This window comes from Aspergillus oryzae, chromosome 4, assembly GCF_000184455.2.
Source record: "Aspergillus oryzae RIB40 DNA, chromosome 4".
NCBI lineage: Eukaryota > Fungi > Ascomycota > Eurotiomycetes > Eurotiales > Aspergillaceae > Aspergillus > Aspergillus oryzae.
The window spans coordinates 4,451,644-4,478,895 of NC_036438.1; the positions used below are offsets into that span (position 1 = coordinate 4,451,644).

A 27,252-nucleotide genomic window follows, 5' to 3' on the forward strand; every position below is an offset into this window, starting at 1 on the left:
AGACAGACCCAATAATAATATCGTAGCATTAGCCTACGCTAACAGGGTTCCCTAGTACACGCGACCAAATCTAATAAAGAAACAAAAACCCACAATAGTTGAACTGGGGATAGTGGGTGAAAAAGTCCATGTTGGGTTGCCAATCACATGCACCATGAACAACGGCTAGATGGCTATGATATCGCGCCCTTTGGGGCATAATTATTAGTGGGTACCAGTCAATTCTCCTTACGTCCTTGTCGTATTGCTTGTTGTTGATTAAGCATTGCTGTTCTACTTGTTGTGCTTAGCTGAATGGCATCCATTCCATAATAGCCCTATTATATCTTTATTTCCATACCCCAGAGACCTTGTGTAAGAGATATAATGCATGCTCATCATAGCAGTAGACTATATCCATGGTACATATAGAGCCTACAACGGGCCGATTTTCTTAAGTGAACATAGCCTGCACGAAACCAACTGTCCGACTACCTCGGCACGACAACTGCTGATTGCATTAATTGCCCATGAAACACAGTCTTCCTCTGGCAATCTGGCAAGTGTCTATTCACATAACTGTTATTTCCACTCTCGATATAGCACGCTGCCCTGGCTCACGCTCATGCGTTGCTTATAGCGAACAGTGCAAGCTGTAGTGCCATTCACCATCCAAGAGTTGCATAGACCTGGCACATCTGGCCGACGCATGATGGGTTGTCCACAGTGGACCTTGTTATGAATGCCCGGGGAGTCTTGAGCATTCAATATAACGAACGATCTTTCCCAATACAAGGCCGACAGCACTAGGAGCCCTAGACTAAAATGATATGTCTAATTATATTCCGAATTTACATTCTCGAAGCGTTGATCTTTAGCTACGGATCGCTACCCTGATTGATTAAGAACCATTCCTTAGCCCTCTCTTGTTAGCATCGTCTAGCTATCCTATAGGGCAATAACACCTTGGAACTAATGTAAATGTGAAATATTTATGTATGAGAAGACTGTAGCGGTGCTCAATGGTTACTGATCATGATAAGATCGATTCGCAGTTTATGCTTGACGACTTTCAAACCCAATTCCCATTCTACAAGTGATGATGACGGATCGTCAGTGCAATAACCGAGCCCAGGATCGAGAAAGCCAGACAGATCACTACCCATCTATTAGTATACGCATGCCCAGTCGAAATCATCAAAAGGACTCACCGTAAGTATTCTTCAAGCCAGCCACGAAGCAGCCCACAACAATCTCCCAAATGTTTCCCTCGAGTTTGGCAATGTAATTCGTATCCGACGTCGCACGACGAATGATCTACGATTGTCAGTACACATGCTGTCCAATCATTACCAACAATATCTCTCACCTTTTCCGCCCCCTTGCCGTGCAGGTTCTGTTCTAACTGATGCTTGAACCCTAGTCCAAGAACCGTATTCGTCATGGTGATACCAGTCGTCATCGCAAAACTGACTATGAGCATGTATCCACCAGTCGCCATTGCCATATCCTGAGGCTCAAGTAGAGCTGTCATAGCGACGAACGCAGACGCCGATGCGATTCCAGTACCCATACCTCCGGGAATGATATATAGGGATTCTCCAAAGTTCGTATGGCCGTTCCATCGGATGAGCATGAGAACATGCGTGATTGCAGCGACAAGTCCTCCAATAACCAACAATGCCTTGTAGCGGCCTGTTCGACGGATAAACGTGCCTGCTAATAAACCTCCGACCGTGTTTCCGACCACGGCTGGGACCAGATGGCCGCCTGCGACGGTCGCGGAGGCGCGTTGTGTAACTTGGAAGTATAGTGGGACGGAGAATAGCATGCCCAGTTGGCTGGTGATCTGCAGGAATCCAACCATGTAGCTGGATGCCACGTTTGGTCGGGCGAGGATCCGGAGGTCGAAGATGGGCTCGGCTGCGACGCGTTCAGCCCAGACGAAGAGTATAAGTAATGCGATACCGATGCCGCCTAACAGGAAGGAAGGGAGTGAGATCCAGGGGAAGGCATGGCCGCCTCGGTCGAGGAGCATGATGATTGCTACTACGGATGCTCCAAGTAGTCCTGCTCCTAGGAAGTCAACGCGGCGTATAGAGGCTTTCGATGTGGCGTGGTATGTGATGTTTAGCTTGGCAATCACTAGAAGACCACCGAGGACGATGAACGGGATCTGGAGAAGAAACAGCCTATTACGAGAGCATAGTCCCATTATTAACAACGTTCTTCAAGGATGTTGCACATGAACGTACCAGCGCCATCCGATGGCGTCCGTCAGCCATCCACCAACAGGGCCTCCGACACTTCGACCGAGAGTCATTGCGATATTGATATATGCTCTCCACGATGCAACCTCACGACGGGGGACGATATCTGCAACGCTGGTCAGTCGCAAACATTATATCATACTTCCTTGAACGCATACCGGTGATGATAACGGAGCCAAGGGTCATGATACCCGCACCTCCGATACCACTGACTGCTCGACCGATAATGACCGTCCAAAGATCCCGACCGATGCCCCTGAATAAACTCTGATTAGCAAACGAGGGCACCACCACATTATACAAAACCTACGAGACAACGCAACCCAAGCCAAAAAGAGTGTATGCCACAAGTAGAAGCGCTTTCCGTCCGTATATATCGCTCAGCTTTCCGTACATCGGTTGCGCCGCACATACCCCAAGAGTATACCCCGTCGACAACCAGCTGGCATCCTGAAGTTTGTTGAATTCAGACGACACCTTTGCCGTTGCAGCCATAACCAACGTGCTATCGGCATTCGAGATAAATTCGCCTATCGCAAGTCAGTCGCCTGAGTTCCACTCATCCAGCCGAACTGGTCTCTAACCGAGAATTAAGACGGCCACAATGGTGCTGACACTGGTCGAAAGTTCCACTTTGCGCTCGTCATATGCGGTCGGACTGGAAAGTAATGCACTTTCCTCGTCATGGCCATGGTCATTTGGCTGTCTATCGCTGTCGTTCGGGATAACCAGGTAAGAAGACACCGTCCCGTCCTGACCCTCCTGAGAGGGATTGATTTGAGCCACAGCATCTGTATCGGCGACCATAACTGCAGTACATGAATAATGTCTATCAAAACCTCTTTCTAACGAAGAACAGAGGGAGCATAAGTTATTTTATCATTACAACAGCTCAAGCTAACTCGATGGCGCAATTGCCGAAAAGCCATGCGTCCCTGGCCCTAAGCCTTAGTCCGGCCATAGAAGCTCCATGACACTATTGGAGACTACTCGGATAACAACTTTCGTTTCGTCTTACTGGGTACTTTAAAGGAGCTATCGAGCAGGCGAGATGAAATCCCACCGATTTTACACGACGGGCACCAATCAGTCGCGTGGAATTGCGTTGCTCATCGGATACCGGAAGCACGTCATATCGGATATTGATGACTGATCTACCGACTCCGAGATCGAACAGTATCCTACTTTGACGTTGGAATAAAGCCGACATGCGTTTCAGATTTTACTCACAGAGGAATTTAGTTACGGTGACATTGAGATTTCCACGATTAGTGGCATTTGAAGGGGGTGCGCCTGGTGGAGATGGGAACATTCTCCGGATTGATTATATATTTTGGACTACTCCGCTGGCGGCTGTATACCGGCAGGGCAACACATTTGACTAGGAGAACAACATAAGAATATGTAGAAAAATAAAAAAAGAATAAAAAATAGAAAATAAAATAGAAAATTCTTCCTCTTCTATGTCGAGAAGAAAAGACATTTGTCTCAACTATGGGCCAATCAAACTACCGTCCATACTCCTGTGAGAGGACATGCTCGAAAATATTCAGTCGTAATTCGAATACCCACAATAGGGCTGTCCACAATACGTTCCCACTGCCCAGAACGCCTAGAAGTCTAGAGCTGAACTAATCTATACCCACTATGGCATTGTCGAAGCGAACTAGAGCCGAGTCTAAAGAATAGGATAGGTCAGAGTTCATCCGAACCATGGAAAGGTTCCGGTCGAGGCTCCAAGTCGATGGTTGCTCACCTAAGGTTCGACCATTTATCCCTTGGAGAGCATTGGAGAATACAGCCCCTTTCGTTTTGAGTTTTGTTTATGTTTCAGTCAATCTATAAATCATGGCGATCCGAGCTATTGATAACTTTATAGAAACGGAATGATAATTGCCTATCACGGGTGACTATTGAGAATCCAACCAATATATCGGGAAGTGGCCGACGAGTTCCAAAGCTCGGCACTTCGGAGACTGGTGGCAACGCAAAACTTCTGGCGGTGATCAACCGTGGATCGCTTGTCAAATACGGAAATGATATTCAGGACCCATCAGGTACAATGTCAGGAACAGGCAGAGGTGCGAAGTCTGAAGTTTAAGCTCGGCAACAACGGCGGCTAATCGGGTGATGTATCACGAATGGGTCTCAAGTTTCAAAGAATGGGGCTTGCTCCATTCTTCGCATACCAGGATGTGACAGGCCCATCTGATCGATTCCAGAATGCCTGAGGGCATCTGCACCCCTGGTTCCTTGTTGCCTGCACACTTACGTGTTTCCCATCTCCCTTTGCCCCTGCGTTAGTGGGGATCCATTTTTGATTTTTTTCCGGCATTATAAGAAGTAGAGACATGGCCCTGGCTGTTGACCTATTCCGTACTATCCTCCGTTTCCCAATTCGAAAATGTCGCCCTCACCCCGGTCGCTTTTGGCCCCCTTGCTTCTGGCGACATGCGTGTCCGCCGAGAGTGTCGCCATCTCTCGAGCGGAAACCGCCCTCACCACGTTGCAGACATGGTATAACTCATCCACCGGCATGTGGAATACCTGCGGGTGGTGGAACGGGGCCAATTGCATGACAGTGCTGGCGGACCTGGCCCTCGTCGACGACTCGGAGTCGGTCAACAACACTGTGAAAGAAGTATTCGCAAACACCTTCAGTGTCGGGCCAGTGTCGAATCCGTATCCTGACCGGAATAACGATTCCTACTATTCATCCGCCGTCCAGAGCAAGCGTTCTGTAGACGCCACGCAATGGCTCGATGGGTCCTATGATGATGATGCATGGTGGGGGCTGGCGTGGATCGCCGCGTACGACGTCACAGGAATTGAGGATTACTTGGATTTGGCAGCTGGAATTTTCAAACATCTGGTAAGGATCGTCTTTCCCGTTTCTTGGCTACGCATCGTTGCTAACAATTGGCCGTTCAGAGCCAAGCTTGGCCATCGAAATGTGGTAATGGAGGAATTGACTCCGATTTTCAACATATTTACGTGAATGCCATTACGAACGAGCTTTTCTTCTCGCTCGCGGCACATCTGGCCAACCGCGCCTCTGACCGCGATTATTATGTCGACTGGGCTCGGCGCCAATGGACGTGGTTTAAGGACAGCGGGATGATTAACGTAAACAACACCATCAACGATGGGTTATCGAGCGATTGCAAGAACAACGGGGGAACAATGTAAGTCCTGACCATACCATATCTAAGCCACACATTATGGGATACGAGGACTAACAATAGTCGCATAGATGGTCTTATAATCAAGCAGTCGTTCTGGGAGGACTCGCCGAGCTTGACCGGGCAGTCTCCAACGAATCATACGTGGATGCCGCAGCAAAGCTTGCCAATGCCTCGATCGCGTATTTCGCGGACGACAACGACATCATTCATGAGTCATGTGAACCGGACAGCTGTGACAGCAACGAAACCCAATTCAAGGGTATCTTCATCCGGAACTTGAAGCTCCTGCACTCTGTTGCCCCGAACGATGTGTACGCGAAGGTAATCAACGCGTCTGCCAACAGTATCTGGCAGAACGATCGCAATGCGCAGAACCAGCTGGGTGTGGACTGGGCGGGCCCCGTCTCTCAGGTGGATGCTTCGACACATAGCTCTGCCATGGATGCGTTGGTTGCAGCGATTGGGATCTGATACTCAAAAGTTTTAGCTTGATTGACTCAAGGCGTTGGACATATAGACTGTTAGTATTGTATATCTGCTCTGGAAAGCAGCATAGAACTTATTGGCTTCTTTACATAGTTTTACAACATATTGCATAGTGCGAATACCAGAGGAATTCTCAAAGAAAAAGGAGAAAGTGGTGGCCTGCTTGACTTGTTTGTCCGTAGCACACCACTGATCACACTAAACCTTTTTAGTCTGAAGCGGTGATGAGGGCGGTGGATGCTTTCTGCTCGGTACTATCGAGGCCTCTCAGAAACATACGATAAGCACATACCTGGATAAATTGTCAACCTCTTGAACGCATTTGTACCCCGCCTTGAGCAATGTATTTTCTCGTGTCAGAATCCCCGAGATCCTCCATAGTCCCACTTAGTGCAAGTCGCGATGGCACAGCCGCTCCGGAATCCACCAATACGACCCACCACGGAGGACATGGGATCAACGATCCACAGCCGAGTAGGCCAGTGATCATCTCGAATCTCAATGCACCAGAGCCCGGCCCATTGGCCGATTTCCTCGTGTGAAATATGCGTCCAATCACCTATTCTCAACAGCGCATTTTCCACGACATGCATGCGACACGCTTGGCAACGCACGGCCGCTCCAAACGGTTTCCCCGACAGGATGATTAAACTAAGCTGTACAAGTTCCAGGGGCAGAAGTACTGTTCGTTCATCCCGCAAGTCGGCCGACTCGGGACTGATGTTCGCACGGCTCAACTCAAGGCGTTTATCCATTGACATTGTCTTGAACATGCCGTTGAGGTTTGCAAGGGCTTTTGTTATGTAGCCCTGGAGCACAACATCCTATGACCTGAAGAGCATTTGACAATTGCAATCGCATCTAACCCGATCGGAGGAGTAGTCGTTTTGTGTACGCACTCCGGTATTGGTTAGATGCGTTTCAGCGCAAAGTAGTAACGTTGGAGGCTCGCATAAGGAACACAAGGAAGTAAATCATCCTGCCAGCAATAAAGGTGATATTAGACGCGCTCGATGGCTCCCTTACACTGTCAACAGCCATATAAGCCAAAGATACTCACTGAAGAGCTCACACGCTCTGCCTCGCACAACTCGTGCCGCACACATAGAGGAGCTGGATGTCGGAGACCAGTGTTGGGTTGTACAATGAAATCTCAAGACTTACCACGAGATATTCTGGTTGATGCCTTGAAAGCACCCCAGACGCAAAGGATAAGGGAGGAGAAAATGTGCCATGTGAATCTATCAACTCACTCATCCGGAGATACTAGCATGACCCTTTTGAAAGGTGAGTTAGCCGCCAAGTACGAGGGCTTTGACGTTGCGAGGATGATCTATAGAACGTGTCCAGACCAAGGAGACGTGGTAACGCCCGTTATGTAGCAAGCGGACATAGTGGTATATCCAATATTGTTCAGATGATGTTTAGGTCAGTGTTTGTTTTGCCATTCGAACAGGGAATCTGAGTCTTTCCACGTGACGACCATTAGGTCAATCCATATCGAACCTCTGTCTGCACATGCAAGAATTTATCCAATCTATCCACTTCGATCCTGCTCTGCAATCTCTGCTAATTATCTGAATTTTCAGCATCCGATCACTGCAATCGAGATACAGGGGCATTATCGATCCTTGCTTCAGATCACCTGACCATAGTCAATATCACTATTTCAAATCACGACCGAACTTGCTCAACATCTTAACCGCCAAGGTCGATACGGTTAGTTAGCCTGGCATATTGTTTTGTCATCCAACTCTTGGCATGCTATATCCGGACCCCGCATGCTGATTGTAGACATTGGCGCAGGCACAGCGGACCGAGTTCAGGAGCAAAAGCCTTCACAATTACCTTTAAGTTCTGACGAGTCGAAAGAGACCCACCAACATGCCCATTCTGTGAGTTATGCAGCTCTCATTAGCGCGACTGAATATAATGACGCCACGTAAGTTGTGGGGACTTGAGTTGAAACGAACCATAAGCAGAGCATGAGATCATCCACCCGCGCATAAGCGAGGTTTCCTCTTCTGAACACGCAAGTTGAGGGGCCTAGCTGCATTGCAGGTCAACTTAGACAAAGCTTAATATATCCGCTGTGTTTTACCTCCTTGACCCCTGCGCAGGAATTGGAACCTGGTCTGGAAATGCCAGAAGCTCCTCCACGACGCAGGAAACGCGGAAGGCGGTCTATGACGGGATGCCGGACCTGCCGGTAAGCAAAAGACCGACGCGTGGGTGAACCTCGGCTAATCTTTGGCGCAGCGCGCGCCGGATCAAATGCGATGAAGCGCCTACCAAATGCAACAACTGTACCTCCACAGGACTGAAGTGCGAAGGCTATGACTTGTGTCGCTTGCCCATTAAGAGGAAGAGCCCGCTGGGACGTATCCCAGAAGTGGAGCTGTGCCTGGCCTGGGTGCCGACCGCGGACGAGAGACGGTGCTTCTCCTACTTCCAATATCGTTCCATCCCAAGCCTGGCCGGATTCTTCGACTCCCAGTTATGGCAGCAACTGGCTCTGCAGATGAGTCGCGCTGACCCCGCCGTTTACCATGCCGCCAATGCGCTAAGTGCTCTCCACGAAGACTCGGAGACGACCAAGCTGTTGCTGGTAGGCGAAAACCTCCGTCGGCCTCTACATCGGTTCGCGCTCGAACAGGCTAGCAGATCGTTTGCCCTCCTCAACCGACGATGCGCCTCTCAGGATCCCGAGCGTGTTGAAATCGTGCTGATATGTTGCCTGCTCTTTGTTCTCGCCGAATTGCTATTGGGACAGTATACCAGAGCTCTGCAGCACTTGCGAGGTGGTCTCCGAATACTAAAGGAGGCACAGAATACCCAGAAACAGTGTATCCCTCTTTGCGTTATCCAGGCCTTCCGACAGTTGGACGTCCAATCCGCGCATTTTGGGTCTGGCCCATTGCTATTTGCGAACGACGGGCTCAAGGAACTGTCCGACGAGGACTTCCGCCGCCCCCTGCACAGATTAGAAGATGTACGACACAATATGAGTTCCTTGCTCCATGCCGGTGTCCATTTTCTCGCCAATCGATGGCGGCTTTCCAGTACCGAGGTCCAGACCAATTACGGCAAGTTGTGCCTCAAGCAGCAGCGGATCCTGTCTCTATATACTCGTTTCCACCACCAATTCGAGACATTTTACGATCGGTATTATCCCAGCCTGAGTTATAGGGCGCAACAGAGCGCGGATATTGTTCGACTACAATATCGTAGTCAGCTCGTCGCCGTTAAAACCTGTCTCATGAAGAAACCTGTGCCTAATGATTTGATCCCCGAATATGAGGCCCTACTATTAGCCCATGAGGCATACATGGCGAAGTTCTCGGAACGTCCGACCATTACATTGGATTTAGGAATTATTCCAGGGCTCCACACGGTTGCGGTGAACTGCCCGCGATATCCCCTCAGGCTGAGAGCAATCAAAGCCTTACTTGCCTGGCCTCATTATGAGGGCATCATTAGTTCGACCTTCGCAGCTTCCATAGCCATCGTTTCTCTAAAAGCTGAGTTGGAAGCCAAAGACCAGAAAGGTACATCCTGTGTTATCGGTGAAGCTGAAGAGAAACTTGCTCGGTACCTATTTGATACTGTGACGTCTACGCAGAACATCCCGAACTGGACAACCGTTCGCGCTTCTCGATTTTTAGAGCATTATAAGGAAACAAAACCATCTCCTGTCCCTGAAAGTAACCAGAAATCTGACACGCACCGGCAGAAGAAGTTGGTATATCGCTAGGAATGGACAAGGCAGACAGCGCATCTGCTGAAAGTAACATGGGTGGGCAGGTCCGCCTATAGCTTGGCCGTAGTGCCTTGCTTCAGCTCTTTCTGGGCCTGCTCGCGGAGCATCTTACGCAGAATCTTCCCTGTTTTTGGGGATGACATCAATGAAAACTACCCCACCAGTGATCCGTTTGATCGGGGAGACCTTGCCCTCGATGAATTGCACAATGTCCTTCGCCGAAGCCACCTGACCGGGCTTGAGCACAACATAGGCACGGGGTCCCTCGTCGTTGTCGCTACGTCCAAGTTAACGCTCGCTACAACGACAGACAAGCCACAAAGAAAGAAGAAGGACTCACGTGGTAATTCCGATCACAGCGGCATCTGCAATGGCTGGATGTTCCAGCAGTAAGGCTTCCAGCTCAGCAGGAGCAACCTGATTGCCCTTGACCTTGATCAACTCCTGTGTGGCAACCGTTAGTAACCTTCTATATTGGTCGAACATAGCACTCACCTTCAGCCGATCTACAACGTAGAACTTGCCATGGTCATCCACAAAAGCAACATCGCCCGTCTTGAGCCACCCATCTTCCGTCGTGGTTGCTTTTGTCGCCTCCGGATTCCGCCAGTATCCCTTCATGACGTTCTGGCCACGCAACCACAGCTCTCCGCGTTGATTGCGCTCTAGGAGTTCAGTCACTCCGTCCTCAGCCATAATCTTAGCCTCGCAGTTGGCGTTCAGCTCTCCAACCGCAGCCGAGAATCCCTTCTCCCTGGGGTCCCAATTAACCATCGAACAGGTGGTTCTGTGACAGACATTCATGAGCATCTTCAACTGCACTAAGAACGAGGAAAAGGAACCTTACTCAGTCATTCCATAACCTTGCCTGATATTCACCTTTCCTGGAGGCCACAGAGCCTGCAACTGCTCAGAAACTTTCTTGCCTAATGGTGCGGCGCCACACCCTATATCCTCAACGCTACTGAGATCAAACTTCTTGACAGCCGGGTGCTTGGCCAAGGCAACAACAATTGGGGGCACGACAACATAGTCCGTAATGCGATATTTCTGCGTGTACCCCAGCATCTGGATGAAGTTGAATTTAGGCATGATATAAACGGGCGTGTTCAGGGCCAAAGTGGCTGCAATCATAATCATCTGGGCCATTGAATGGTACATCGGCAAGAAACAGAGACAGCGTTTGCGCGCCCGCTTGGCCTCATAATTGGATGAAGGCGCTCAATGTACGTGAACTGCAGCAGATTGGCAACGTAGTTCTTGTGGGTTATCTCGACGACTTTTGGCCGTCCCGTCATACCGCTGGAGTAGTTCAGCGCGAGGGTTCGATCGGCCAGCTCGGGTGTCGAGAGTTCGTCCCATGCAAATCCCTCCCTTCTTCTGGAGATGCTACTAGCTCGCTCCAGTAACAACAGGCCTTTCGCCGACACCGTGGCCGTCGCACAGCGTGTTGTCGAACACGAATACCTTGTCTCGGCTCAAGTCAACTAGCCTTGCTGCCTCAATAGCGGTGTCTAGGCTGGCGCGCGCGCAGATAATATACGTAGCACCGCTATCCTCTAGCTGGTAGGCCAGCTCACGCGGCACGGACATCGGGTTCGCGCCCGTGAAAATGCCCCCGGCCATGATGATCCCCATGAACACCACGGGGAAGAATAGATCGTCGCCAGGGAACATCAGCACGCGGTCGCCCGGACGCAGACCCGACTTTCGTAGTCCAGCTGCAAACCGCTGGCTCCAGAGCCGCAAGTCATGGGTCGTGGAATAATGCGTGTCCAGGCATTCGGCGTCCAAGAAACATCTGTCGGTCGGATCGATGCCAGGTGGGTGTCGGGGACATCGACCCGCCAGCGGGATTTGTACGGCATGGTTAATTTGATTTAGTATGACGGAAAGATAGATGTATGGAACAAGGAGGGTCCGTTGGGTGTAGGCAGTGGTTTAAATACGTGTCTCCCGTAGGGGTATAACATTTTCTTTGTCCTTCCTACAGGGGTGTGAGGTTATTTCAATGCCGATAGCTGTCTATATTGTACCCTATTAAGTAATATCTGGTGATACATGCGTGGCCAAGATATGAGGGCCACGATTTGTATTGAGAAGCTTAGAGTCTCATAATTTATAACCAATAAATAATTAGTGTCATGAGGTCGCGAGTGGAGGAAGATGAGCGTAGACCCCAACATGGTACAACTGTAAACCTCGCCAGAGCTAGAAAAAGAGCAATGTATCCAGAAGAAAGCCAAGACCCCAACAAACACTACCCTCTTGGTTCTTTCGTAATTGGACCTAAGCATGCCTTAGTTACGCAGGTTGCCATAAGCACTAGTCACATCACATATCCCTGTCTAATATATATAAGGGATAGGGGTGTGAAATAGTTTGATATTCAAGAAAGATTGATCACGCAGATGCCTAAGGCCTATACTCAGTTCCTTAACGTATAGATCCCATATATAGCTTTTCATAGAATCCCCTTCGTATTGCTCTACTACACTCCGAAGGCTCACCGCCAGCTAGATCACATATGCCGATCGAGCCCTTACGATACAATTTGAATTATAGGCTACGATATAGTAAGTCACCTATCTCAATACATCTTACAACACCGTCATCCCGAAAGAGATAATTCTGTGCTCACCGTGACTTTTTTAGCCACCAGAGCAAGATGGCGGTTGGATCGCGAACTTCGTGTTGGCGGGGTAGGCATAGTAGCGTCATTTACCTAGGAGGCTAAATGATAGGGTCAGCTCGCTCTGCATAAACGACATATATACTGTTCACCAGGGCTTGACACATATCCATGCAGTCTCATGCATCGCAATCACACCGCTACATTCTTTTCCTCATTTCCTCTCCCACAAAGGATCTAAGCATCACCCATCATCCGCTGTAACATTCAACGTATCCATCCACCAAATCCTACAATACACCTGTCTAAAGTACAGTCAATATGACTCGATCAACACCATTTCACCTCACTAGCTACCTTTCTGCTGGCCCAGATCCCCTCCACAAACTGACTCCCAACGCCCCGCACATCCTCGTCATCGGTGCCGGTGTCACCGGTCTAACAAATGCCTGGCATCTTCTCGATGCCGGCTATAAAGTCACCATTGTATCGAAGGAATGGGCCAGCGATGGACGCACCCAGCGTCTAACCTCGCAAATTGCCGGCGCATTATGGGAGCTTCCGCCCACGCAATGCGGCGGAGTGAGACTGACCGACCAAGAGCTGACCGAAGCGGATCTGAAGACCGCGCAGAGATGGGCGCTGGAGAGTTACGCCATCTATGCGAAGCTGGCGGCGAATACGGAGCTAGCGAGAGCGTTCGGGGTGCGAATGCCATTGTGTGCTTCGTTCCACACGTATTATGTCAAGGATGATGAACCGACGCATGCCAAAATGGAGGTTGCGCGGAAGCTGGCCCCGGGACGGTTTCACTGGGGCATGGAGCTGGCGGGGAAGTACGGGGTAGATGTCAGCTCGAATGGGGGTATGAAGGATGCGTATGAGCATCCTGCACCGGTGATCGATACGGACGTCGCCATGGCGTTCCTGATGCGGCTCGTTAGGAGTAAAGGGGCGAGGATGCAGACGGATAACATTGTGGGGAATCTGCGCGACCAGGAATCGCATTTGTTGAGAATGTATGGTGCCGATGCGATTGTGAATGCGACTGGACTTGGAGCTCGGGAGATTGCCTCGGATCTGGGGGTTCATTCGTTACGAGGAGGCATCTTGCGAGTCATCAACGATGGATCGGAATTTCCGAAGATTGAGAGCTCTATTATCGTGGCGGCGGATGAGGACGCCGAGGGGAAATATATAGATATTGCATTCATTGTGCCACGGAGTGACAATATATTGGTTTTGGGGTCCATTGAGCAAGCCCATGAGATGGATCTCGATCTCACGCCCGACTCGCCGGTGATCAAGGCGATGCGCAAGCGATGCGAAGACCTGGTACCTGTTCTGAAGAATGCACGACTAGATCCTCAATATCCATTCGCACAAGGACTGCGACCCTATAGAAACTCAAAAATTCGGGTCGAGCGCGAGGGAAGAAAGACTCTGGGTGGACAGGATAGTCGAATCATTCATTGCTATGGCCACGGTGGCGCAGGATGGTCGCTTGCTTTTGGGACCAGCAAGGCGTGTATGGAGCTGGTGGAGGGTGTAGTGAGGAAGCCTTCTTCTCGTCTTTAGTCTATTATGTTGGGATGGAAATACCTACGATACCAGTATATTGATTATTTGAACTAAACAAAACTACAAAATTCTAGCATTTCCTGTCGTACAAGGTGAATGCTTCTTGCTTTTCATCGGCTTAGATTCCAACGGCATTATGGCTTCGGTATATGTCTATATATAATAAACTTCATCAGGATCCTTAGTCTGAAAATCACATCTACGACAACCAGATTGCTCCCTCCTCTCTTTAAAGAGATGATTCAAGATGTGGTGGCCTCATGTTCTCTGACCATGTTGCTAAAGCGTGTTCTTCCGCATCCCATCCCCACAACAGCTTCTGGGTTTCCGCATCAGCCCATTTATCCGGGTTGGCTGCACTGCTCCTGCTCGCAAGGAACTGTTTATCGCGAGCCTCTTGTTCGGGACCATCGGGAAGATGCAAAATAGTACGGTTGGCCATTCCCGATTGCTGGATCGCCTCTGCGCGTGGTTTACGAGACATCTCATAGGCACGGAGAGCCTCAGGAATGGCATGCCGAGAGGGTATAATAGATAGGAGAATAGCCAAGGCGGCCGCATCCTCAACAGCCTGAGCGGCACCTTGCGCAACATATGGTCTGGCTCTAGGTTAGCTTCCACGGTCCTTGCTGAACAACTTCAGCAGAGAAGGGACGGGCGCTCCAAGACTTACAGCATCGGATGACAGGCATCCCCAAGGAGGGCGATATGGCCTTTCGTCCACAAATTTAGGCTTGGGTAACTGCACAGCTTCCACTCTAGGACCTCATCCTCTTTGACGAGATCGAGGAGCTTCAGCAACCTTGGGTCCCACCCATGATATTGACGCAACATAGTCTGCTTGGACGCCGTCGTAGTCCAAGACTCTTCCGCTTCATGGTCGTCAGGATGCAGTAAGACAATATTAAGCAGGTCATGGTTGCGCACGGGATACGCGATAACATGACGATGGGGTCCAATCCAACGGGTAGCGCTGGGACTATCCAGCAAGGCTTTCAACTCCGGGTCTTGCTCCATCACTTCTCGTGATAGCATGATGCGATAAGCTGCATCTCCTGTTGGAATAGGCTGCATTGCCAGTGACCCTAGCATCTCTCCGCGGAGCACCGATTTGATCCCGTCGGCTGCCACCACCACATCGCCCGTTACCACCGTGCCATCCTGAGCGCGACGGCAGCTGGGTGGTAGGACTTGATGCCGGTGACACGGGAGTTTACCTTCAGCCGAACATTCTCAAGCGCCAGAGCCTTGGTGATGAGCGCGTTGTGCAGATCTGCACGATGTACCACAGTCTGCTGCCCGTAAGCCTTGTTAACCGGCATTGTGCTTAGGACGGCACCATCCTCCCAGCGGCGAATAGTGATGCTCTCAAGTGCGATGTCCTTGGCATGTACCATGGAAGATACTCCCCATCCTAGGGAAAGGTTTAGCCCCATGATGTACTCGAGATACCTGCACGGAAAGGACTTACGATCAAAAAGGCGTAGCATATTAGGCGATGCTTGAATTCCGGCACCAACTTCCATCAACTAGAAGTCCCATGACGTTGATGATTAGTTCTATCACCAACATGTTCTGATCAGGTCATCAGCTGCAGCGAGGGGTACGCACTTTTGGGGCCGATTCCAGGATAGTAACATGGTGACCGCGCAATCCTAGGGCTAGTGCTGCCGCCATACCACCAATCCCTAGATTTATATCAGAAGACATCTGGCTATGAGATTTGAGGCGACGCACCGGCTCTGGGTTCCGCGTAGCATATATGTCAATCCAAGGACTAGAATCAAGGGAGAAGAGGGTATCTTACCCAACAATGACAACTTCAAGAGTTGTCTTCGCTTGAGGTACAATCATGGCGCCAATCGAAGGAGTCATAGACTAATGATGAAAACTGTTAACACAGACCTCGCAGATTGAAGGAAGAATTGTTACAGAGTAATAGATCGTCTACATGCTACGAATTCATGCACGCGGAAAAGAATCCTATATATTAAATACTGACACCCTTAGTTGATTCCACAAACGCTCTTCCTAGCAGCATTTGTTTCCTATTCCTTTTTTCTTTTTCTTTTTCTTTTCCTTGGATCTTTCGCCTCTCAGTTTTGATACCATCGGCATTTCTCGCTCCCGGAGCTGTAGTTGGTAGTAGCCGCAAAGGATGTCTAGCGTCGACTAGGCCGAGATAGCTGGATCTATTGACAAAAGTCTACTCTTCGACGATGAGAACACGGCAACTGCCGAGAGATTCCATATTTTTAGCCTGACGTTATTGGACGGTTAAGCGATATTACTTAGGGACGGCTCGTGGACGGACCAGCAAAGGAGGGCCCACAAGCTAAAGCCTAATTACTTTGGCAGGCAGCTGAAACAAATGAGTCGGTCTAACTACCTACTACTATTATAGGTATAGGTGTATATGCAGTCAAGTATTAGCGTATAATCTTTCCTGGATGTCCGATTGGCTGTGCTTCTATCTCTCATCATCACCAATATGAGGCTAATGGAAGTCCGCAAATATAGACAGTGGTGCTGAACGGCCGCCAAGTCTCGATACTTCATACGACCTCTATTCTCGGCAAATGTTCAAGGCCCAGGGATCAGATTTGCCGGAATATCGACCGTGAGTCTTGAGGACTTCCGCCCAGCAGCTAACCAACGAGACGGACTATGTCTAGTCCATCGACAAATGCATCTTATCCTGCCATCCTGATCTTTCCAAATGATCGGAATGAAAGGACGGAGCTACCTCTACTTCGGTGAACCGTAAAGTATTTAAGCGGTCTCGTCGGAAGGGTGTAGTCAATGACAAAGAGAAGGTACCCAGACCCTTGCGAGCGATCCCAGATATCTGAGTTTGCCCTTCTGTTCTCGCGATGCCTCCCCTGATCCCATACCATGTCTCTGCCGGGAGCAATCCCGTTGTCAAGTGGGTTATTGCTTTGCTTCCTCTCACCACCCTCTTCAGTAGGTTTTTGAGACGTGCATTAACCTATCACCTGTCAGGTTCGGAGGTGCCCTTGTTACCGAATTCCTGGAACCCCCGCCGGGTCGATGCTTCTGCTTCCGTCAACGGTACGCCCTGAAGCCTCCCATCGACGAAGGGGACCCAGACTATGAGCGGATCAATGAGGCGCTGAATCACCCCTCGGGCCCTCCCGTGCACTTCCACCCCTTCCAAAACGAGTATTTCCGCGTTGAGCAAGGACGCATGTGCCTCGAAGTCGACGGCCAGACTCGCATCCTGACGCCCGAAGACGGGGAGGTGCAGGGCCGGGCCGGGTGCATCCACCGGTTCTACGTCGCACCCGACAGCACCGAAGACATGGTAATTATCCTCAGTGCCTCCGATCCCGGTATGGACTATCAACTCGATCGAGTGTTCTTCGAGAATTGGTATGGCTTGTGGCATGATTACCTGGTGCACGAGGGCAAGATGGATTTCATCCAATTACTCTGCGTATGTTACTGCTCTTCCTTCCTCGAACCGATAGAGCGCTAACGAGTCTGGGTGAATAGACATATGACGCCGGGGATGCATATCTCCTGCCCCCAGCCTGGTTACCGGACTGGCTGCGGAAGAAGATCGGGTACTGGGGCGGAATCATTGTGGGGCGTTGGATTGGGGGTCTACTCGGCTACCGACCGTTCTTCAAGGAGTATACCACGGACTGGGAGTACGCCGTGAAGAAGATGGAGTCATCTTTCTTCACACGACGGCTGGTGGGGCGCTCGTTTTCCTCGGCCCTAAGTTGGGCGCAGTTGGAGGACTGCGCGCGTGCGTGGGGGGATGGAGGCGGCACAGATCGATTCGTCAAACCTCACGACAAGTTACTTGACTAGCGTGGGGTCTAATGCAGTACTAATAAGATGAGGAATGTCAAAATGTTAATTTCGTTATGGTTCGAGTCAATGCTTCTGATAACCGATGGAACGTAGTGTGCTGGTTGGCTAGTAGGGCTTGGTAACCTGCTAAGCGGTATGCGGTGCTATCCAATGACATTCCATCGGTATGTCGAATTTCCAAAGGCGATGTTCCAATTGCCTACTATACTGAATTCGACCGATCCTTGTGTTGATGAATGGTCGCATGCACCAATTCCAATATATCGATATTGAGTACGGAGTATACCGGGGGTGAAAACCTGACCTACAATTTTTTGAAGTTTAGTCTGTCCCGATGAAGTGGGGACAGTCGAATCCACATTAATATTATTCGTAGGGGCTGCTTCCTGAAGATAGGTAAATCTACATAACCATACTTTGATATCCAATTTGATATTCAATGGCTAGAACCATGAACTAGGTCAAAAGGGGTAACGGAATGAACCGTAAGGCATCTCACGTAAGTCATGTGTAAGCAGAAGCGAAGACGCAACCATTTGAGTTTGGCCGAATCTATACCCAATGGGGGAGGATTTTGTCTGCACTGCAGCTTCGACTAGTACAAGAGGTGGTTAGTAGTTAATACTAGTTACTAGATAGGCCTCGCCAAAACCCGCGGGTCCACTCACGGGTTTGAGCCGACCCGTCCCTTAGCGGGTTTGGGTCTGGGTTTTTAATCAAACTATTTTAGAGGCTGGAAACTAAAAGGATCTGGAAGCGGAAGCGCCCGACAGCCGCAGTCCGCCATCCTTCCAGCTGATTCGATTGGCTGACTCTTCCACATTTTCCTATTGGTCAGGAATCCACCCTCGGTCAGGTGTTTAGCCCACTTGGTACAAAGTATTCCGCCTCTAGGCTTTACTCCACGGTACAACTACATACCTCCATGTCCATATGAACCTTGACTTCAGGATTGAAGTCGTCCTTCGTCCCGCCATCTTGGTCTAACTACCGCCATTGATACCCCACTCGTGATGCTTTACAATTTTGTTTCTATACGGTCCGCACCACTGGCCAAGCGGAGAAAAGTGCGTCGGGCATGCGACTTCTGCCGTCAGCATCGGGTCCGCTGCGATGGCAGATTACCTTGTGGCCAGTGTGTCACCAACAAGGTGGAATGCAACAAGCCTTCACAGCATTCACACTCACATCTACATCCGAACCAACATCCACACTCTTCCTCGTCTGGAAATCGGGAGTTGCAGCCGTCAGCCCCATCCAGTTTTCCACCCCCCCAGCCTGCACCTCCCTCCACCCCAAATCAGGCTGTCGTGAGCCAGCAAGTGAGGCCCCGATTAAGTTCACCGCGGAATCCATCCATACATCATGCTGCCGTCGCTCCTCTTTCACAGCACTTGGACTCATTCGCGGGCTTTATCTCCCGAGTGAATAGCTTCTGCACCGTCGTGTCGCAGATGTCGACCCAACCATCTCCTCATCAACCCATTGAATCAGCCCCTGCAGACGTTCCGTGTTCGTCACGAGACTTGCTGAGAAGAGTAGAGCCAGTTCTTTCGCAGCTGACTCCGGACAGCCTAAATGAACTTCAGGCAACCCTGTTTGATATTTTCTGGACACGATATTATTTCCTGATGCCAATTGTCAGTTCGGAGGACTTAGCGAACAAGTCGGATGGACAGTCTGAGCCTTTGCGACAGGCTCTAATGGCCTACTGTTTGCAATCGATCTATCATGCTGGACTGCATAACCGCTTGTTGAGCATTCAGAAGGGCATGGTGTCATCGGACCACGGGGAGAATCCGTCTCAAAGCCCCCTGGTAGCTAAACTGTTCGTTACCTTATTCCAACAAGCGCTCGCTACAAACAATGCCTATCTCCTTTATGCAGAGCCAACATTGGCAGATGTGCAGCGGCATCTCCTCATGGCTGCCTTCCTGCTGAACTCGGGAGAACCTCAGGCGGCATATAATATCCTTGGTGTAGCCATGCGGCTCACACAGTCTCTCGACCTACAGCGCCTCCCAAGAACACATCTACCGCCACAAGAGTTGGAAACACGCCAGCGAATCTGGTGGAAGTTGGTCCATCTCGATTTCCATTGTTCCCGGCTGCTGGGAAAACCGATGGCTGTCTCCCTGAATGATAAGACAATCACTATGCCGCATCCTACACCCGAGTCTTCAGTGGCCGCCCCGGACCTCACTTACTACTCGGCGTCGATTTCCCTGACCGTGGCGGCAAGACAGGTGGCCGAGTCCCTGGAGAATCACCTGCACGCTGTTTCAGGGACTGTCGACTCGGTCAACATGATCGAGCGCTATGCGCACCATTTGTCGCGGGAAATCAAGCACCTATATGAATGGAAAGATCGGATCCTGAATGCAAAGCTATTTCCCAATATGACACTTGCTTGTGGAGCTTATCAACCCGATGCGGTGACTGCTACCGAGGATGGGCTAAAGCACGATCACGATGCCAGGCTGTCCTTTCACCTTGCCCCAGCAGTCATCCTACAGCGAACCCTCCTTGAGCTTCAGTATCATGACATTGTTCTTTGGGTTCACCATTCATTCATCCAGTTTCCGAGTCGCGGCTTGGTTCCGCAACGGAGTCCACAAGCCGATGTGCATGCCACCACGGCAATACAACATGCGCTAACCGTCACGGATCTCATCCGTCTTCGGATGCTCTATCACGACGTACTTTATGGCTCTTCTGAGATCTATCAGTACCTGTGGAATGCCGTTCTCACACTCATAGGGTTTATGTTGGCCTACCCCCTATGCTACTGGTTCCCTCGTGCTCAGCAGCATGTCGAGCGATCCCTCCAGATCTTCGAGGCAGCAGGACCAGTAAACCCGATTGCATCACGAGCTGCTCACCTGACACGATATTTGCTTGGGCGAGTCAGTGCACTCATGGAGTTATTGAGTTCACAATCGTCTGCCCCCCATGATCGTAATGATTCTCGGGGCGTGCAAACCCTTGGTCCTGTCGAACCCGAGAAGAGGCAGCAGCAGCAACCCCCCTTGTTCACATCCGAGGATGATGCTTTGTGGTCCTGTGCAGATATTGTTAACCCCAATATCTGGTATGGGTACTGCCACGAAATCAACGATATGCTCATGGATGTGCCTGAGATCTCTCTAGGTACCGAGCTTTTCACATCATAACTATCATTCTTGGTAATTGTTCCCAGCATCATGCGTGTAATTGGTACAGCCTTGAGAGCTTTATTCTCATAGTCTAAAATCTATGGCATATCACAATCATATCATATACATGGAATTCGGTTAGCAGATAAGCTTCACCGATGAAAGGGAAGCAAAACCACTCTCGAACAACGGGACAAAGAAGTCACCCGCTCAGATAAATTGACCAAGCGTCAACTTCTCTGACGAAGCAAACTCAGATTGCCTAGATTCGAGCTCTGCGAAGTCCCAATTGGCGGAGAGGTGGCGCCCATTGAGGTATTGTGGACGTTTGGCTGCCAGGTATACGGTCACAGCACTCGGTAGCTCCGCTATATCGAAACATTAGAACATAATCTGTACGATACTACAGGTCGCTCAATGAAGCAGAAAAATGGTCTTTGAACTTACGGGTATCCTTGGCAAATGGCTTAAACCCATCCAGGGTCATACTAGTGAGGACGATGCCCGGAGAGAGGGTGTAGGCGGCCACCCGGGGGTTCTCCGCTGCAATAAACTCAGTAAACTTGGCGACACCGAGCTTACTGATAAAGTAACTGCTCAGTCCCGGCGGCGTCAGGGAGATCGTGCTCATGAAGTTCACCACGGTGGGTTGAAAATCCGCGGCCTCATCCGCAATCAAGCGCAAGTATGCCGCCGTCATCAGGTATGTTCCCCGTACGTTGACCTCAAAGTCCTTCCACCACTTGGTGGAGTCGGACTCGGCCACTGGCGCCACGGAGGTGAAGACGCCGGCATTGTTGATCAGGGTGTGTACTGTGGTTCCGAACTTCTCCTTGATGGTCGCAAAAGTCTGTGCCACTGCCTGTTCGTCGGTGATATCTGTGGGCAGGGCCAGCACCTCCACGGAGGGGAATTCGGCTTGCACAATAGCTTTCGTCTCTTCAGCCGATTGAGCGGACTGGGTAATGAGGACCAGCCCCTTCACCCCGGACTGTGCGTGAGCTCGTGCAATGGCCTGTGGAGAATCGTGAACGTCAGCCGTGCTTCCTTCCGCAGTGGAACAGAATTGATTCTTACTCGTCCAATTCCCTTCCCTGCTCCGGTGACAATGGTTACTTTGTCTGTCTGGGATAACTCTGACTGTGTGGGATCAATGGTGGGATAGACATCGCGGTAGTAGTCCTTAGTGATAGACCCTGCGCGGGTGAACTGATCAGGATCAATCTGGGAATCAGACATGACGATTGGCGGAATTGGAGGACTTGGGTGAATTGTGTACAATGTTTCTCTTTAAAAATATTGGGGAGGACGAAAATTTGTCTTTTCTCCTGCATCGCTTCTGCTATTTATTTATCTTTATCTCTGCCCCTCGATGTTATCCGCGACTCCACTAGGGGTGGAGCTCATCTCAGCCCTCACCCACTCTAACCGCAAGGGGTAACCATTACCCCATTTGGTAACCCGATATGAATACCTGGGATATGATGCTTGGACACTTCTTTTAAAAGTCCCCTCGACAGCTCGAGATATACAGAAACTTATTGTCGCAATCTAGATTCTCAGCAGGGGAATCTCTGGATCATGGAGTCCTCAGGCGAAATTAAAGAGTACGACGCCAGCGAAGACAGTCACCAAGACGCAGAGATCGATCGATTGGTCGACGATTTTCTTCAACACCAGACCACCAGTGTATCGGAGCGTCTGGGAGATATCATCTTCAAGGATCTGTCTGTCATAGGAGCCGGAGCCGGGGTTTGTTTTCCTATATACATCCATTTTTTATGACGTAGTGGGCCACTAACTTGACCAGCATCAACGGATGCATGATGTCCCCAAAACGTTGCAACGACTATCGAAGCTCGCCAATCCTGCGACCTGGTTCTCGAGGAAACCTCCTCCATGTCGAGCCATTCTCCAGCGGCTGACTGGTACAATTAGGCAGGGGGAGATGTTGATGGTCGTTGGCCGCCCCGGCAGTGGATGTACCACCGTTCTGAAAGCCCTGGCGAACATCAGGGAGGAGTATTTGGCGATGGAAGGCGATGTCTGGTATGGTTCGATGGATGCCGGTACCGCGAAGCAGGCCAGAGCCAACCAAGTAGCCTTCGTGGGTAAGAGAGCTCCTGCGTCCTCCATGCAAGCTCGCACAGTGCCAAAACGTTTCATTGATATGCTACAGGAGAGGACGATATCCATTTTCCAACATTATCTGTCAGCACCACGCTTAAATTTGCTCTCAATACCAGGCGTTCGACCTCCGATCCTGATCGCGCTCAACACCTCCAACAGGATTTACAGACTGTGCTTGAACTCATGGGACTTGCTCAAGCAGCCCATGTCCGCATCGGTAGCGACCATATTCGTGGAGTGAGCGGCGGTCAGCGTCGTCGGGTGTCTCTAGCTGAGGCATTGTGCACTCGTGCAAGGTGAATGAACCTGAATCTCCGCGAGAGCGGAAAAGGATTTGCTAACCTTACCATCACCCAGTCTATTTTGCTTTGATAATCCTACGCGAGGTCTGGACTCATCCACCGCAATTCGCTTTTTGACCACTATGCGCAAATACACCACGCGTAGTCAATGTATGACCGCGATGTCTCTCTATCAAGCTAGCGATTTAGCAGTCGCAATGTTCGACAAAGTTTTGGTCTTGAATGACGGCCATGTCGCATATTACGGCCCGGCGACTTCAGCCAAAGCTTACTTCGAGTCCCTTGGATTCTACCGCTCTCCGAAGATTTCGGTATCAGACTTTCTCGCATCGATGTCCGGAACCCCAGAATGTCGGACGCCTCGAGAGGCCCTTGACCGGCCGGTGCCAATTCATCCGGCTGACTTTGAGACCCGGTTCAGGGAGAGCAGCCTCTACCAGCAGACCGTGAGCGACGCCGCAACACCGCCGCAATCGAAAACAGTCGGCAAACCAAAAGCTTCGGGGTACGCTCTGCCGCTTTACCGTCAGGTGTATGAGTGTACAGTCCGCCATTATCAGATTTTTCTGACCGACCGGGCTGCCTGGATCGCTGAGGCAGCCGGGACTATTGTTCAAGCTCTGCTTTTAGGGACCCTATTCCGCAATCAAAGAGACGTGACGCAAGGGCTCTACACGCGCGGCTCGGCCCTCTTCTTCTGTGTCCTGATTATGGGTCTACAGGCTTCCGCCGAATTTGGAAATACGTTTGTCCAGCGCCCAATCTTGCTCAAGCAGAAGGCCTTGCGGTTCTACCGGCCCGGGGCCTACGCGCTCGGTCAGATCCTCGCGGACATACCCTGGAAATTTATCTTCATTATGTACTCGCTACCCATTTACTGGATGATTAATTTCCAGCGCACAGCGGGGCATTTCTTCACATGGCTGGTCTGCCTCTATATGGGCCTAATGGCACTGAGTGTTATGTTTCGGGCCATTGCCGTCTTTACTAACTCCATCACTCGAGCCATTCTCCCTGTCGGGCTTTTGCTAAATGTGTTTATTATCTACACGGGCTTTTACATCACTCCTCCAGGCATGAAGGTCTGGCTTTTTTGGATCCGCTACCTTGATGTAAGTCTGCAACAAGAGGCACAGAATGATTCTGTGAGAAGAATGTGCTAACCGTCTAACCTTCTAAACCAGCCGATGTACTATATCTTCGAGTCTGTCGCTCTCAATGAAATTGGAACTAGCTCTTATCAGTGCAGCTCTGGGGATATCGTTCCCCGAGGATCAGCATACAATGAGACCAGTTATCAGGCTTGTGCAGTGTCTGGGTCCGTCGCTGGCGAATTGAGTCTTTCCGGTAGGCTGTATTTGATGGCCGAGTATGGATTCAAGAACACCCACTTGTGGCGAAATGTCGGGATCAATGCCGGCTTCTTTGTCTTCTTCTCGGTTGTGGTGATGTGCGTTTCTTCCTTCTCGACAAATGTATAGGTCAACCTAATAGACGCTGACTTTATTCATACATGCAGGATTGGAATGGAACGATTCCGTAATGCTGCTGAACACATGTCAACGATCTTTTACCGGAGGCTACCGTCCTGGGTGAGCGCATCGGCCTCGCGTTCCGCAGACATTGAAGAACCACCAATTGTCGCCGAGACAAAGGACTCCAAGCCTAGCTCCAACCACGATGTGAAAGCTATTGGCCGTCTAGAGACGACCCAAAGTGTGTTTGCATGGCAAGAACTATCACTTCAGCTTGGCGATGACAAGCGTTTGCTTCACGAAGTCTCAGGTAAGGCCTTCCTGGGTTAGTGTTGGGAGGATGAATACGTCTCACCATCTTCTTTATTTTTAGGGTGGCTTCAGCCTGGAAAAATGACTGCATTAATGGGCATGTCCGGTGCTGGCAAGGTAAGTCGTGGCAAGATCTTGGACAGGTGGTTCTCTGCACATAGAACCCTAGGCTGACTGAGCCGGTGGTTGTTTAGACTACACTCCTTGATACTCTCGCCCAGCGAATTCAGATTGGGCGCTTATCCGGAGGGCTCTACCTAAACGGACAGACCCTTCCCGCATCGATGGGACGGCGGACTGGATTTGTCCACCAAAACGACATCCACCTGGCATCATCCACGGTTCGAGAAGCACTCCAGCTGAGCGCATGCCTCCGTCGTCCGGCAACGGTTTCCTGGGATGAGAAGATGGATCACGTGGAAATGCTAATTCAACTCTTGGAGATGGAGGATATCGCCGAGGCCATCATTGGAGTGCCAGGGGCAGGATTGAATCTCGAACAGCGCAAGCGCGTCAGTATCGGAGTCGAACTAGCTGCGAAGCCGGACATTGTTCTGTTTCTCGACGAGCCCACGTCCGGCCTAGATGGTAATTCTGCGCTCTCCATCGTGCAACTCATGCGCAGGCTCTCCGATGCCGGGCAGACCATCCTCTGCACGATTCATCAACCCTCTGCCCAGATGATTGAACAATTTGACAATTTGCTTCTGTTGGTACCCGGTGGGAAGACAGTTTACTTCGGTCCGTTGGGCTCTCGGTGCCAAAAGATCCTGGATTACTTCGCTCGCTATACGCGGCGCTGCGAGGAGACCGAAAACCCGGCGGATTACCTTTTGGCAGTTAGCGCCGAGCCTGACAAAGACTGGTTCCAGGTATGCTGTTCTCACCCCTTTCTTCTCCCGCTGGTGTTGTTGTATCATTTACTGACTGGAATCTGAATTCCTGGACGAACCAGACTTGGCGACAGTCGCCCGAGTATGGTTCCACGCAAGAGCAGCTTCAGAAAATGCTTCAGGTACAGGAAGTCAAAGATTCCTCATCGTCAGAATCTGATCGGACATATGCGGCCTCTTATCTCAACCAGCTCCGCGTCGTCACGCAACGCGCTTTCACGAATTACTGGCGCGACTCGGACTACGTGTTGGGCAAGATCCAGCTCAACATTTGGATGGGACTGATGAACGGGCTCACTTTTCTTCAGCTGTCCAACGATCTGACCGGCGCCCGCGGACGGATGTTTTCGATCTTCGTCGGTGTGATCACGGGCCCTGTGCTGAGTCTCCAGATCGAACCTCGTTTCATCCTCCTGCGTGACCAATTCCTGGCGCGGGAGAATGAGTCCCGCGTGTACCACTGGAGCATCTTCACCATCAGCGCGCTGCTTGTGGAGATTCCGTTCACCCTCCTGGGCGGGCTGATTTACTGGCTTCTCTGGTACTACATGGTCGGGTACCTCACCATATCGACCCGCGCTGGGTACGCCTTCCTCATGTACGAGCTCTACTCGCTGTTCGTGGCGAGTCTCGCTCAGCTAACTGCCTCCCTGTTCCCCACCGTGCTTGCCGCACAAGTGGCGACGGGGTTCATTTGGCTGGTTGTTAACACCTTCAACGGTCCCCTCTCGCCCCCGCCTCTAACTCCCCGCGGATGGCGATGGTTCTACAATATCTCTCCCTTGTTCTACTTCATCGAGGGGATTGGGACCAACGCCATGCATGCGCTCCAAATCACCTGCCGCGACTCTGAACTCACCACCTTCCAGACGCCCGCCGGGGAGACATGTGCCTCCTACACAGCTGAATTCTTCGGTCTGGCTAACTCCACGGGTTATCTGGTGGATCCCAACGCAACGGGGCTGTGCGAGTACTGTGCCTATGCGGATGGAGATGAATATGTCAGTATTTCTTTTCCTTTATGTGAACCAGGCTAACTAGTTTTTCTTTCAACCAAATAGGTCAAACAATATGACATGAGCTATTCACAACGTGGCAACAACGTCGGCATCTTCATTGGATTCATTCTGTTCAACTACACCATGGCGGTGCTGGCGACGTACCTCATCTTTATCTTTAAATGGCGGAAACGTCGGTCGAATTGATTGTGGGCACGTCCTTCGAGTGGTGTCAATTCGACTGCCACGTC

At 50.6% G+C, this 27,252-nt stretch overlaps 9 protein-coding genes across 9 annotated transcripts; 6 read left to right on the plus strand and 3 right to left on the minus strand.

Moving 5' to 3' along the window:
- Positions 1 to 561: 561 nt before the first annotated feature.
- AO090102000036 (uncharacterized protein) lies at positions 562 to 3,056 on the minus strand (the record flags this gene model as incomplete). Its single annotated transcript, XM_023237009.1, has 6 exons — positions 562 to 668; positions 1,191 to 1,296; positions 1,349 to 2,207; positions 2,392 to 2,505; positions 2,560 to 2,779; positions 2,834 to 3,056. 6 exons carry the CDS (start codon positions 3,054 to 3,056, stop codon positions 562 to 564), a joined length of 1,629 nt encoding a protein of 542 aa, XP_023091649.1.
- Positions 3,057 to 4,653: 1,597 nt separating this feature from the next.
- Positions 4,654 to 5,905, plus strand: AO090102000035 (putative glycosyl hydrolase; the record flags this gene model as incomplete). Its single annotated transcript, XM_001822230.1, has 3 exons — positions 4,654 to 5,121; positions 5,181 to 5,434; positions 5,503 to 5,905. The coding sequence occupies 3 exons, from the start codon at positions 4,654 to 4,656 to the stop codon at positions 5,903 to 5,905; spliced, it is 1,125 nt and encodes a 374-aa protein (XP_001822282.1).
- Positions 5,906 to 7,804: 1,899 nt separating this feature from the next.
- On the plus strand, positions 7,805 to 9,674 carry AO090102000034 (Zn(II)2Cys6 transcription factor domain-containing protein; the record flags this gene model as incomplete). Its single annotated transcript, XM_023237011.1, has 3 exons — positions 7,805 to 7,815; positions 7,992 to 8,129; positions 8,180 to 9,674. 3 exons carry the CDS (start codon positions 7,805 to 7,807, stop codon positions 9,672 to 9,674), a joined length of 1,644 nt encoding a protein of 547 aa, XP_023091648.1.
- A 114-nt stretch (positions 9,675 to 9,788) lies between these two features.
- On the minus strand, positions 9,789 to 11,653 carry AO090102000033 (uncharacterized protein; the record flags this gene model as incomplete). The annotated part of the gene is made up of 6 exons (XM_023237012.1): positions 9,789 to 9,957; positions 10,021 to 10,501; positions 10,544 to 10,880; positions 10,911 to 11,060; positions 11,091 to 11,481; positions 11,592 to 11,653. The coding sequence occupies 6 exons, from the start codon at positions 11,651 to 11,653 to the stop codon at positions 9,789 to 9,791; spliced, it is 1,590 nt and encodes a 529-aa protein (XP_023091647.1).
- Positions 11,654 to 12,633: 980 nt separating this feature from the next.
- Positions 12,634 to 13,890, plus strand: AO090102000032 (FAD-dependent oxidoreductase; the record flags this gene model as incomplete). Its single annotated transcript, XM_001822227.1, has 1 exon — positions 12,634 to 13,890. The coding sequence occupies one exon, from the start codon at positions 12,634 to 12,636 to the stop codon at positions 13,888 to 13,890; it is 1,257 nt and encodes a 418-aa protein (XP_001822279.1).
- Positions 13,891 to 14,122: 232 nt separating this feature from the next.
- AO090102000031 (uncharacterized protein) lies at positions 14,123 to 15,383 on the minus strand (the record flags this gene model as incomplete). Its single annotated transcript, XM_001822226.3, has 4 exons — positions 14,123 to 14,492; positions 14,567 to 15,054; positions 15,111 to 15,307; positions 15,365 to 15,383. 4 exons carry the CDS (start codon positions 15,381 to 15,383, stop codon positions 14,123 to 14,125), a joined length of 1,074 nt encoding a protein of 357 aa, XP_001822278.3.
- Positions 15,384 to 16,766: 1,383 nt separating this feature from the next.
- Positions 16,767 to 17,392, plus strand: AO090102000030 (uncharacterized protein; the record flags this gene model as incomplete). Its single annotated transcript, XM_001822225.3, has 2 exons — positions 16,767 to 16,819; positions 16,897 to 17,392. 2 exons carry the CDS (start codon positions 16,767 to 16,769, stop codon positions 17,390 to 17,392), a joined length of 549 nt encoding a protein of 182 aa, XP_001822277.3.
- Positions 17,393 to 18,749: 1,357 nt separating this feature from the next.
- Positions 18,750 to 20,909, plus strand: AO090102000029 (putative transcription factor; the record flags this gene model as incomplete). The annotated part of the gene is made up of 1 exon (XM_001822224.3): positions 18,750 to 20,909. One exon carries the CDS (start codon positions 18,750 to 18,752, stop codon positions 20,907 to 20,909), a length of 2,160 nt encoding a protein of 719 aa, XP_001822276.3.
- Positions 20,910 to 21,321: 412 nt separating this feature from the next.
- Positions 21,322 to 27,208, plus strand: AO090102000028 (uncharacterized protein; the record flags this gene model as incomplete). The annotated part of the gene is made up of 10 exons (XM_023237013.1): positions 21,322 to 21,594; positions 22,750 to 23,002; positions 23,071 to 23,317; positions 23,379 to 24,435; positions 24,508 to 24,773; positions 24,843 to 25,108; positions 25,172 to 25,227; positions 25,305 to 25,982; positions 26,066 to 27,004; positions 27,065 to 27,208. The coding sequence occupies 10 exons, from the start codon at positions 21,322 to 21,324 to the stop codon at positions 27,206 to 27,208; spliced, it is 4,179 nt and encodes a 1,392-aa protein (XP_023091646.1).
- Between the last annotated feature and the right edge of the window lie 44 nt (positions 27,209 to 27,252).